The sequence below is a fragment of the Carassius carassius genome, chromosome 36 (genome assembly GCF_963082965.1).
Source record: "Carassius carassius chromosome 36, fCarCar2.1, whole genome shotgun sequence".
Classification (NCBI taxonomy): domain Eukaryota; kingdom Metazoa; phylum Chordata; class Actinopteri; order Cypriniformes; family Cyprinidae; genus Carassius; species Carassius carassius.
The window spans coordinates 8,486,434-8,496,715 of NC_081790.1; the positions used below are offsets into that span (position 1 = coordinate 8,486,434).

At 34.3% G+C, this 10,282-nt stretch overlaps 2 protein-coding genes across 5 annotated transcripts; both read right to left on the bottom strand.

Annotated features, from left to right (window-relative positions):
- Window positions 1-5: 5 nt before the first annotated feature.
- On the bottom strand, window positions 6-6,447 carry LOC132117070 (nucleolar complex protein 4 homolog). Of its 2 annotated transcripts, XM_059526113.1 has the most exons (16): window positions 6,301-6,447; window positions 6,086-6,206; window positions 5,708-5,814; window positions 5,100-5,207; window positions 4,865-5,014; window positions 4,673-4,775; window positions 4,558-4,592; window positions 4,436-4,486; window positions 4,250-4,361; window positions 4,102-4,162; window positions 3,906-4,016; window positions 3,628-3,791; window positions 938-1,020; window positions 729-842; window positions 546-632; window positions 6-135 (listed from the first exon to the last, which is right to left on the bottom strand). In XM_059526113.1, exons 1-16 carry the CDS (start codon window positions 6,439-6,441, stop codon window positions 121-123), a joined length of 1,563 nt encoding a protein of 520 aa, XP_059382096.1. In that variant the 5' UTR covers window positions 6,442-6,447; the 3' UTR covers window positions 6-120. The 2 variants fall into 2 exon arrangements, with proteins under 2 accessions (XP_059382096.1, XP_059382095.1); XM_059526112.1 differs by lacking the exon at window positions 6-135 and having other exon boundaries at window positions 408-632.
- Window positions 6,448-7,057: 610 nt separating this feature from the next.
- On the bottom strand, window positions 7,058-9,880 carry pus1 (pseudouridine synthase 1). 3 transcript variants are annotated; one of them, XM_059526116.1, is made up of 7 exons: window positions 9,778-9,880; window positions 9,554-9,683; window positions 9,257-9,486; window positions 9,041-9,178; window positions 8,414-8,516; window positions 7,356-8,041; window positions 7,058-7,227 (listed from the first exon to the last, which is right to left on the bottom strand). In XM_059526116.1, the coding sequence occupies exons 2-7, from the start codon at window positions 9,621-9,623 to the stop codon at window positions 7,195-7,197; spliced, it is 1,260 nt and encodes a 419-aa protein (XP_059382099.1). In that variant the 5' UTR covers window positions 9,624-9,683; window positions 9,778-9,880; the 3' UTR covers window positions 7,058-7,194. The 3 variants fall into 3 exon arrangements, with proteins under 3 accessions (XP_059382099.1, XP_059382100.1, XP_059382098.1); XM_059526117.1 differs by lacking the exon at window positions 9,778-9,880 and having other exon boundaries at window positions 9,257-9,440; window positions 9,554-9,771; XM_059526115.1 differs by lacking the exon at window positions 9,778-9,880 and having other exon boundaries at window positions 9,554-9,771.
- Window positions 9,881-10,282: the final 402 nt, after the last annotated feature.

Genomic DNA, 10,282 nt, shown 5'->3' on the forward strand with positions numbered 1-10,282 from the left:
TTGCAAAAGCGAGGGGAAAATAACTATACAACACTACAATCCAAGTTCAGTGCAACAACAGAGAAGCACTTCATTTACCACCGGCCACTGCTGCGTTTTGACGTACTGGAGTGAACGTTCTCACATCAGCGACACCTAGAGGACCGGAGCAAAACGACATGTGTATGTATGCAAAACAAAGCGGCTGAATTTTTGTGTAATGCTATTTTTTATTAGAGGTAAGTTTTTTTGTCATGTAATGTATGCTGTTTGGATTTATTTGTTATTTGAAGAGGTTTAATAAGGGTTAAAAGAGGGAAACATATATATATACATATATAGTATTCTTTAAATTATTTCTTTGTACTGCTGTTTTTACAGTCTGATCAACACTAACTAGAGAACACAACATATTCAGCACATGCTCATTTTTTGCAAAAATTTATTTTATTATCAGCATAGGGAATGGACTGCACAAACTTTTTTTTAATACAAAGAATACATTTTGGAAAGATCATATTTGCAAATAAGAGTGGTTACTCTAGGGAAAAGTGCACTCCGAGCACCTCTCTAGGGCTCTTCAGGAGCTCTGTGGCTGTGTCGAACTCTAGTGGTATCGTCTTCCTTTCAGCTTTGAGTTCTCGCTCCATGAGCTGCCGTACAAAATGTGGAGGGGATAATGATTAATTTAACAATTTTGTAACACATGGCAAATATAACTATCAAAACTCCCAAATATTGCTATTTACCTCAAATGTCGAGAGCTCCAGCATCTCACTGATATCTTCCTCTTGTTCAGTCAGTGGCTCGTTGATCTTCATGGCAGCCTTGGCCACATCAGGGTGGTAATGCTTCTGCAAAGTCTAAGACATATTCAGAGGTGAATTCTTTGTGGAGTTTGTTGATGGTGAGGCAGTCAGAATGTCAATGTCAGGAAGATTCTTGGATTTAGTTTTACCTTGATCTCCCATAGGCTGCTCTCCAGAGCATGACACTGAGCTGGATCTTCCTCTTCCATCACATACGGGTCATCACAAGGCTCTGATTAAAACAATTGACAAGAACAATTTTTCATAATAAATACCGAAAAATGACAAGTGTCCCTGTATTCCATGAATAATAAATAAAATAAATAAATGATTTTATTTTTATTTTTAGAATAAACAGTAATACAAAAAAAAAATACAAAAATATATATTAAAAAAAATAATTTAACAAATAAATAAATGCATTGACTTTTAAATAAAAACTAAAATTATAAATACATAATAAATAGACAATAAATAAATAAATAAATTATGTATATGTATATAATTTCAATCAATAAAAATAAATATGTATTAAATTAAATACATCCATTTTGAGAATAAATGGTAATTAATACAAAATAAAAAAAATGAATAAAACAATAAGTAAACAGATGCGTGCATGTATGTATGTGTGTATATATATATATATATATATATATATATATATATATATATATATATATATATATAATTACAAATAATTAATAAATACACAAATAAAATGTATACATTTGTAAGTGTACATATTTCAAATGAATAAAATAAATATGTATATTTAAAAACATTAAATAAACACAAAATAATAATGTATAGATTTAAATAAATAATAATAATAATAAAATTATATATTTTTAGAATAACTAGTAATTAAAAAAAAATAAACTATTTAAATCAGTAATTTATAATAAATAAATAAAATCTATTTAAATTAGGGATGGGCGTTTTCCGCAAATATCACATTCGAATATTTGAGCTCACAAAAAATGAATATTCGAATATTCGTTTATTTAAATTAAGTTTAATGAGACAGACGTTATTTTTCAGCAACATTTATTTTAAACAAGCTTACACACAATAAGCTTGAACATTACACATCGTGTTTTGTAGCTGAAAACCTTTAACAATGCGTGCAAACAAACAAAAGTATAGATTAAAAGCAAAAAAAAAGTGAACAAAGAAAAAAAAAAAGTGAACAAAGAAAAAACGTAAAGCAGCCTGCAGCGATTAGGCTATTGTAGAATGCAGCCTACACTTAACTTTGAAACTTTTAAACTGTCAGCAAATCTTTTTAAACTTTTTTTCTATTGTTTTACATGTTCTTGTTAAGAAATACGGGCATGTAAACATGATCGGGGGAAAGTCGGCTCCTTAGTCTGTTAACAATAAGGCCAGCCGCAGAGAAAACGGCACAGACGTTGTTGGGACTCACAAATAACAGTGTGCTAAGCGAATACGTTTTGTGAAGCGCTTCGTGTTTTCGTTTCACCACTGAATGGGATCCTCATCTGGTGGAATACATGGCTCCAGCAAGAACTGTTCCCACTCGTCTCGGCTGGACTCTCTGTAATCATCGCTGAAGAACTGGCTCAGCCTTTTCCGACGAGTGGGCATTGCATCCTCTTCATCGTTGGTGACGCACCACTCGCATCAAGGAAAATGTTCTGATAATGTTCAAAAAAGTTTTTTTCTTACTTCTCTCATGTTTTCATCGAGAAACCTGAGATGTTTTTGCCGAGGGTCTAAGGCAGACGCGAGAAGATGAGCTTTCACTGCATTCTCCAAGTTAGCGGTGTTTATTCGTTGCTTGAGAGCTAACGCAACAATGTCCCTTTCTGTGATTCTCCACGGCATATTTGAAGCACTGTAGAAGACCGCAGTTCTTAGGAGCCGTTCACATATCGCGTCTTTTGCGCGCTCAAGTTCGTTATTTCCAATGTAGGCGCGCGGTATGCGCGCTCATAATGGAAGCGACGCGGTCGCGATGCGCATGTGGTGTGACGCGCCCGTTTTTTCCAGGCGCGTCAGCACTGCATCAAGTTAAAAACATCTAAACTTTTCAGAATGCTGCAAGCGCACCGCAGGTCATGTGACAAGAACTAATCATTCAGCTTCATCCTTTCCCGTAACAATGTTGAAAGCTCAGCCAAGATGAAGGAACAGCTGATTATAGCTGTAGCCTATATGGATTGCCATTTTGAAATAAATTTAGTAGCAGAGCTACTGAAAGTGATTTTTTGTGCTGCAAATCCATTTAACCTTTGCTGAAATTTTCGTCTTCATGGAGAGAGCGCGTCATTGTTGCTTAGCCTCAGGAGCGCTTCTGCCCGAGCGCTTTGGAAAGAAGGAGAAAGCGGCGCGGCTAGCGTTTTCATGCGTTTTTAGGCGCGATATGTGAACGGCCTCTAATTCATTCATTAATCATTTTTTTGCTTGCATACATCTTCAAATATGCCGTGGAGAATCACAGAAAGTGACCAAATTAGGTTTTATTGTGAACTTTTTTTTTTTTTTTTGCGAAATTCGAATATCATTTTTATTTATCGAATAATTAGAGCAGAACGAATATTCGAATGTTCGACTATCCGTGCACACCCCTAATTTAAATAAGTAATTTATAAAATACATGTAAATACATATATTTAAATCAAAACAAAATAAGAAAAATAATTTAAATATACATATTTAAAAATATATATATTTAATGTATACATTTATAAATATATATAATAAAAATACACAGCTACAAATATTAAATAAATAAAAAATAATTATGTATAAATAAATAAATATGTATTTATTATAAATGAAGAATAATTTGATCATTCTATCAGTGACATACCTTCTGTAGCGCTGGGTCTGTGGATGAGAACTCTACACGAAGGGTGCCGGCGAATGAGATTACAGATGAACGGCAGAAGTATGAGGAGAGCTGTAGGTGGCGCTGTGAGAGACAGGCGAGCGAAACGCTTCACAAACGCTGCCACAAGATAGGCTGGCAGATGCCTGTCAGAGCAAACGGGTTACTATTTCACTGCATTTAAGAACAAAGCACGACATATATGTACTCATTCGCATACTGCTCTTTAACCAAAACAAAAGTGTAGATAGCAAACTTACGTTGAAGAGAGGAAGATGTTCACCAGGTGGAAGAAACGTGCTCTGTATTTGACATGGAAGATGGAGGGATCCAGCAGACTGTACAGCTTCTTATAAAAATCTGGGTAATCCCTACACAACCAACCCACAAATATGGCTTAAAAAAAATATTAAAATGTTCACGTCGATTAGAATAAACGCCTGGTTTAATACTTACAAATTATGCTCATGGATGAGGATGAACAAACCATTGAGAGCCAACAAACTGATCGCCCCACCTGAGAAAAACAGGTGCATTACAGATAATATAACTGTATAACATTTAATGTCATGAATAACAACTCTTTAGTACACCCTGGACTCACCAATGTCATAGGCAGCGCTCAGGAAGTCGATCAGAAGTGAGGGATCACTCATCTGTGGCATTATGGACTCATGAAGGATCACAAGGATCTTCTTGTACATGCTGCTGGGTAACTACGGGAGCCCAAACACCAGTTACGAACCTCAAAAAAATGAGTATTGTGGGACTATAGTGAGGGTTGTTTTACCTTGAACTTAAGAAACTGCAGCCACATTTGCTCAAAAGCTCGTTTATGCTCCTAAGTGGAAAAAAATATGTATTTATAATGTCAGCATACACTTTAGAAATGTAAAATAAAAAAGTATGTACCTTTAGTTTGGCTGCTTTCCATTCTTCAGGTTTGTCTTTAAAGCACAGCGAGAAAAAGTGTTTATGAAGCACAATGTCTTGTAGGGATAATACCACGGTAATAAAGCAAACTTACATGCTTGTTTGACAAGGAAATGTTTCAATTTTGATCCTTGGCTGGGTACGTTGATGGTTGAGAGGAGTGTGTACACATTATTTTGATATATAGGAATCACAGCCTAAAGAAAGAAGAAAAACTAGCTTGTATAATTGATAATACAGAATAAATATGCAGAAAAACTGGCAATGTAAACAACACCACACTCACCTTTTTGTTTCGGCCCATGACTCTGTAAATGTTGTCTCGCACTGAACTCATGACGTAGTAGCGCACGTCGTCCATCTCCAAAAACTCTTGAAACCTGGAGATGAGCAGTGACATGTCTTCTTTTGTTGAGAGAAGATGCTCCACCAGGGTCTGTGTTGATGAGAGCAAGGAGCTACATGCTTATATGACTTCAGTGTGCAACACGTCAGTATGTGTAGATGTGAAGAAAACCAACCCGTAAGAGCTCCCTGGGAAAGCTGTAGTGCTCAATCAAGTCCAGATTCTGGAGAGGGTGTCTGCCTTCTGCTGCAACAAACTTCATCAGCGCACAGAGGGATGCCTCCTGCAATATTATATATATATATATATATATATATATATGTGTGTGTTTAAAAAAGGCACATAACAAAATTACTAACATCTGAGTTTATGTACTGACACTAACTGACATAACATTAAAGCTATATACGAATATTTTATAAAAGAACATACCAAATTTACTAAAATTATCAAAACTGAAAAATAGAAAAATCTACATAAAAGTAAAACTGTACATAAATAAGTATAAAACGCACAAACATTACTAAAACAAACTAAAAATAAAACTGAAATTAGAAGTGCTAAAATTACACAACTGACATAAAATTTATGAAATGTGTGTGTGTATATATATATATATATATATATATATAATATAGAAATAATAATAATAATAATATTAAACCAACACTAGTCTGTTAGTTATTGGATATCTGATTTGTTTATATTCCAATCTACTGCATAGGTAAACTACATAAAAGACCACGTTTATAAAAACTAAACAATCATGTTTCTTTCCCTCACCTTCACTTGGAAAGCTTCATGGTCCATGTTTTCCAGCAGAAGCTCCACACAGTTGTTGTAACGGTGTCTCATGAATATACGGTATTTCTCTTCAGCACTGCGATCATCTGTGAAGTTTACAGTTTAAGTTGACTTTATAGATTGGACTTGACTACAAAAATAAATATTAAAATAAATTATTAAACAAACAATAAATGGTGTATATTTAAGCGCATAACCTGACAGCTGGTTTTGCAGACACAATATGTAATAACCACATAGAAATGTGCCCTATGTAAGCGTTCCTTTTTGTGAAATAACGTTAAAGATAAATCGGTCAGATGGCAGTCTAATACATGAACTTTGTTTATCCAATGATCTTCAGATGCAGTAATTTACCACTCATGAGGTCCTCTTCCTGAGGCAGATCCCCGACATAAAGATCTCCTCTGTCGAACAACTGACAGAAAACCCTTTTGCAAGCATCGGTGGCGAAAATGATTTCTTTATCCTTTTCGGACTGCAAATGAGAAAAAAAATTTTTGTAACAGGAGTATTTAACGTTACAGACCAGAATAACGTGTTGAGTCCACTATGAAATAAGCATCACATACCTGCAAATATTCAATAACATCGAATATGTCGTTAGAATGTTTCTTGTTTTGTAGTATACGACCTGTTTTAGTATTTATATCTTTCTTATATGAAACCTGACTGTTTTTATTTTTCACGTTGCTGTCCGTGGACGGCGCCATGATTGTTTCACTGTGTTCATGTCAAAGGATGAGCCTCTAGCGGTCAGCTGGAGGAACTGCAGGAAGCCGATATCAGTTACTGATCAATTGAGATAATTTATCTACTATATTATAACTTTTCACCATACAGTCTATGATTTTCACTCTGTATTTTCATATTGAACGTTTCAAATATCATTATTAAGGTGTGAATTATTAAAATAAGTAGTGATTTAAGACCATAGAGCTGTAGTGTCAGACATGTTCGTCACGTGACACGAGTTACTTTCATCAGACTAGACCAATCAGAGTTGTTTGTGATTTCAGAGTTTGGATTTCAGGTTCTTCTTAAATCGGGTTGTCATGGATACAATCTGTAGTTTATATAAAAGACGGAACTTTCTAGTGTCTCTAATGAGAGAGATTTTTTTTACATTTATTTTAAGACAGCTGTTTGGAGAAAACCTTTTGTAATGCACCCAGTATTTATAATACACGAAAAGTATTACCCATTTATAAAATAGTAATAATCTATTAGAATAAATGGTCTAACAAATGCACTGTATACTTTCTTGCAAACAGACATTAAAACTGTTTAACGGAAAATAAACCATTTAAAGGAAAACTGCAACAAGCCTTAATAAAATCATCTATTTATTTAAGAATTTTAATTACAGTGGAATCTTTGGAAATTAATGTTAGGACAAGTAAAAACCAAAATAAAAGATTAAACCAAAACAAGAAGAAAAAAAAAGAAGACTGCTTCTGAGTGATTCAGTCAGATGCGTTTCCATCTTCATCATCATCCTGAAAAAAAAATGCATTTGGATAAACATTAAATATAGTGTCTATAATTCAAATTCATTCCAACCACAACAAGGCAGAATAAAAAGGAGGAATTTTTATATATTTTATTTCTTTAATACAATACCTACTTTGCGCTCTTGGTTTCCTGTGGCCGTTGCTTCAAAATCATGGATATATAGTGTAGCCATCCAGTTTACCATGGACTTCTCATGGAGCTCAGTCTCCACAATACTGGGATAAATGTGCTTGTCCTTAAAACCGGCGATGGCTTCTTCTTCCTCAGTCCATTCCAGAGTCTCATGGATGCCATCTCCTCCGAAGCGTTTGTTGTAGCGGTCAAAGTGCACCCTCTCTAGCACTAACCCGAGCCCAGGAGCCTTGGGAACGTCAACTTTGTCCTCTCCCCAGCTCCTCTCGATCACTCTTTCATCCACATACCCTTTGACCACAGCGATCACGAGACCGATCATCTTCCGGATCTGATGCATCATAAAGCTCTGGCCTCTTACTGTGATGACGGCAAACTCAGCTTCCTGTCTCACAAACGGCTCTCCACAGGACATGTGAGTGATATAACGCTTGGCGCTGGGGTCCCGAGGACCTTTTTGTGAAGTGAAGTTGTGGAAGTTGTGAGTGCCTTTATACAGGCCAAATAAGCGGTTGACCTTCTGAAGGGTCTCTGAACTCAGACGGAATGACGTGTCTTCTTGGTTATAGTCCTTTGGGGAGAAAGACACAGTGGGAAGCATGTAGGAATACGTCCTGGCATCACAGTTGTTTTTGGAATTGAAGCCACCTGTGACCCTCTTGTAACCTGCAAGTTTGAGAACATTTAAATGATGTACAGATTTCCATCAGTGTTGTTAACTAACACGATTAAAAATCTTGTTTTGTTAATTGAAATAAAGCTGAAATAAGAAATAAATAATAAATGCTAAATCGAGAGGGAAGAAAATCATGGTGACTAACTCAAAATAAATACTGTAGTATTAAAATGACTAAAATAAGAACTGAAATAAACAAGGAAAAGCTACATAGATTTTTTTTTGTTTTTACTAAAACTAAAATGTAAACTGAAAATATAAAAATAAAAGTGGTTTCAAACTATTAATATACAAGATGATAGCATACAAATATAACACTGATTGAACAGGAAATATGAAAATAATAAACCATAAGGTCAGACCTAAAATTCTTATGTGAGGTGGCAGATGTGCATTAATTTTGTCCATGATGTTGTCAATCATCCACACCTTCAGAGACACAACTTGACCCACAGCAGAAACACCCTGTTAATGCAATGAGAAGAAATGAGAAATTATATTTAAAAATATATTTATATATATACACACACACACACACACACACACACATAAGTGCTGTCGAACGATTAATCACATCCAAAATAGGTTTATTATGATTAATATTTTATTTCAAGTAGTAAAATGTGTTTGGTTTGAATGTTTTCTGGTTTAATTGTATTTTTAATTACCTATAACAGCCCTCACTGTAATAAAATAAAATTATATAAATATATATAAAAATATAACATAACATATTTCTTAAATACATCCGTGAATGTGCTTGTATTTATATATACATAATAAATATACACAGTATACACACACATATTATGTAAACAAATATATAATATGTATATATATTACCTATAACAGCCCTCACTGTAATAAAATAAAATTATATATATATATATATATATATATATATATATATATATATATATATATATATATATATATATATATTCTTTTTTTTTTTTTTTTACAATTGAGCATCAGGTTAAAATATTCACCTTATCTGTTCGTGCACACCGCTGGAAAGACATTTTCTTCATGTCATCTCCATGGCCCTCTGGAATACATCCTGCTCCCACAAGAGCAGTGACCAGTTCGTCCTCAATGGTTCTGAACTGAGAGTTCTTTGCATTTCTCTGGATGCACAGGACAAGTATTAATGATTGGGCAGAACAGCAACATATAAATCACTTTGCTGTATCATCAAAACTTACCTGCATCCCATAATACCCTTTGCCTGAATATGCCATCAGCAGGGCCACCTTTTTCTTGGGGTATTTCCTTTCATCCTGGTCTGTTTTCAGCCTCTTGTCTTCATACTCAGTGTCAGTGCGCGTGTCATCTGCTGGTCTCTTCAACGCTTTGATTTGGGCGTCTGCTGAATCCTCAGTCATCTTGCTGGACATGCAAAATCCACGGAATTTTAATTTAGGATCTGGCCACCCTGAAAAGCGTTTTAGTTAGCGCTGAATCTGTTAATTTGCAGCAGAATGCATGGTTAAGAAACTCACCCTTGCTTCTGAGAGCTGGAATAAATGTGTGACTCGATAAAATATGAATGATCCGGCAGCACCTCAGCATGTCCCCACACTCTTCAGTGAGGGTCTCAGCAATGTCTTTTGAACAAAACCGACTGGACTTCTGTTACATTAACGGACATTTTCTACAATAAGTTAAATTAATTTAGAAAACAAAATTTTCATGGATTTATGACAGCAGTATAATCTATATTTACCGCATCGACTTATTTATTTCCCCTGTACCGTGCATACACCCACGTGGAGTGGCTGAACTTTCACATCTCGCCGAATATCGCGTGACCTAAATCGGGTTGCCAGGTTTTAAAAAAAAAAGTTTTTGATGGAAACAAGAAGGGGACCATGCTTTTACAACCTTCCTCTAACAGTTTTTTATTAATATTTTGAATCTGAAAAACTTAGAATTTTTATTTTTATATTTAACAGTTTCATTTTACTTAAGGTTTTAGTTATTTTGTTGTGTTTTGTCCGTAGTTCATATTCATTTTGATTTCATTTAGTTTTAGTTAAGTGATTTTTCATGGTTTTATTTAAATTTTTAACTATAATAACCCTGATATAATATATATATATATATATATATATATATTCATTTTGAAATATACAATTTAATATATAAATTCAAAAACATATTCTTCTAAAATGAAATTAAATATTTCACAAATTATTTTAAATATTTATCGGACTACAGCTAAAAAAAAA

Excerpts from the sequence above, each read along its gene's own strand:
- LOC132117070 (XM_059526112.1), bottom strand. The coding sequence starts at position 6,441 with ATGGCGCCGTCCACGGACAGCAACGTGAAAAATAAAAACAGTCAGGTT. Across the intron at positions 4,776-4,864 it reads TCATGGGCCGAAACAAAAAG|GCTGTGATTCCTATATATCA; the intron begins GTGAGTGTGGTG and ends TTCTTTCTTTAG. Across the intron at positions 1,021-3,627 it reads CAGACCCAGCGCTACAGAAG|AGCCTTGTGATGACCCGTAT; the intron begins GTATGTCACTGA and ends TGTTTTAATCAG.
- pus1 (XM_059526116.1), bottom strand. The coding sequence starts at position 9,623 with ATGCTGAGGTGCTGCCGGATCATTCATATTTTATCGAGTCACACATTT. Across the intron at positions 8,517-9,040 it reads GGTGTGCACGAACAGATAAG|GGTGTTTCTGCTGTGGGTCA; the intron begins GTGAATATTTTA and ends TTGCATTAACAG. Across the intron at positions 7,228-7,355 it reads CAGGAAACCAAGAGCGCAAA|GATGATGATGAAGATGGAAA; the intron begins GTAGGTATTGTA and ends TTTTTTTTTCAG.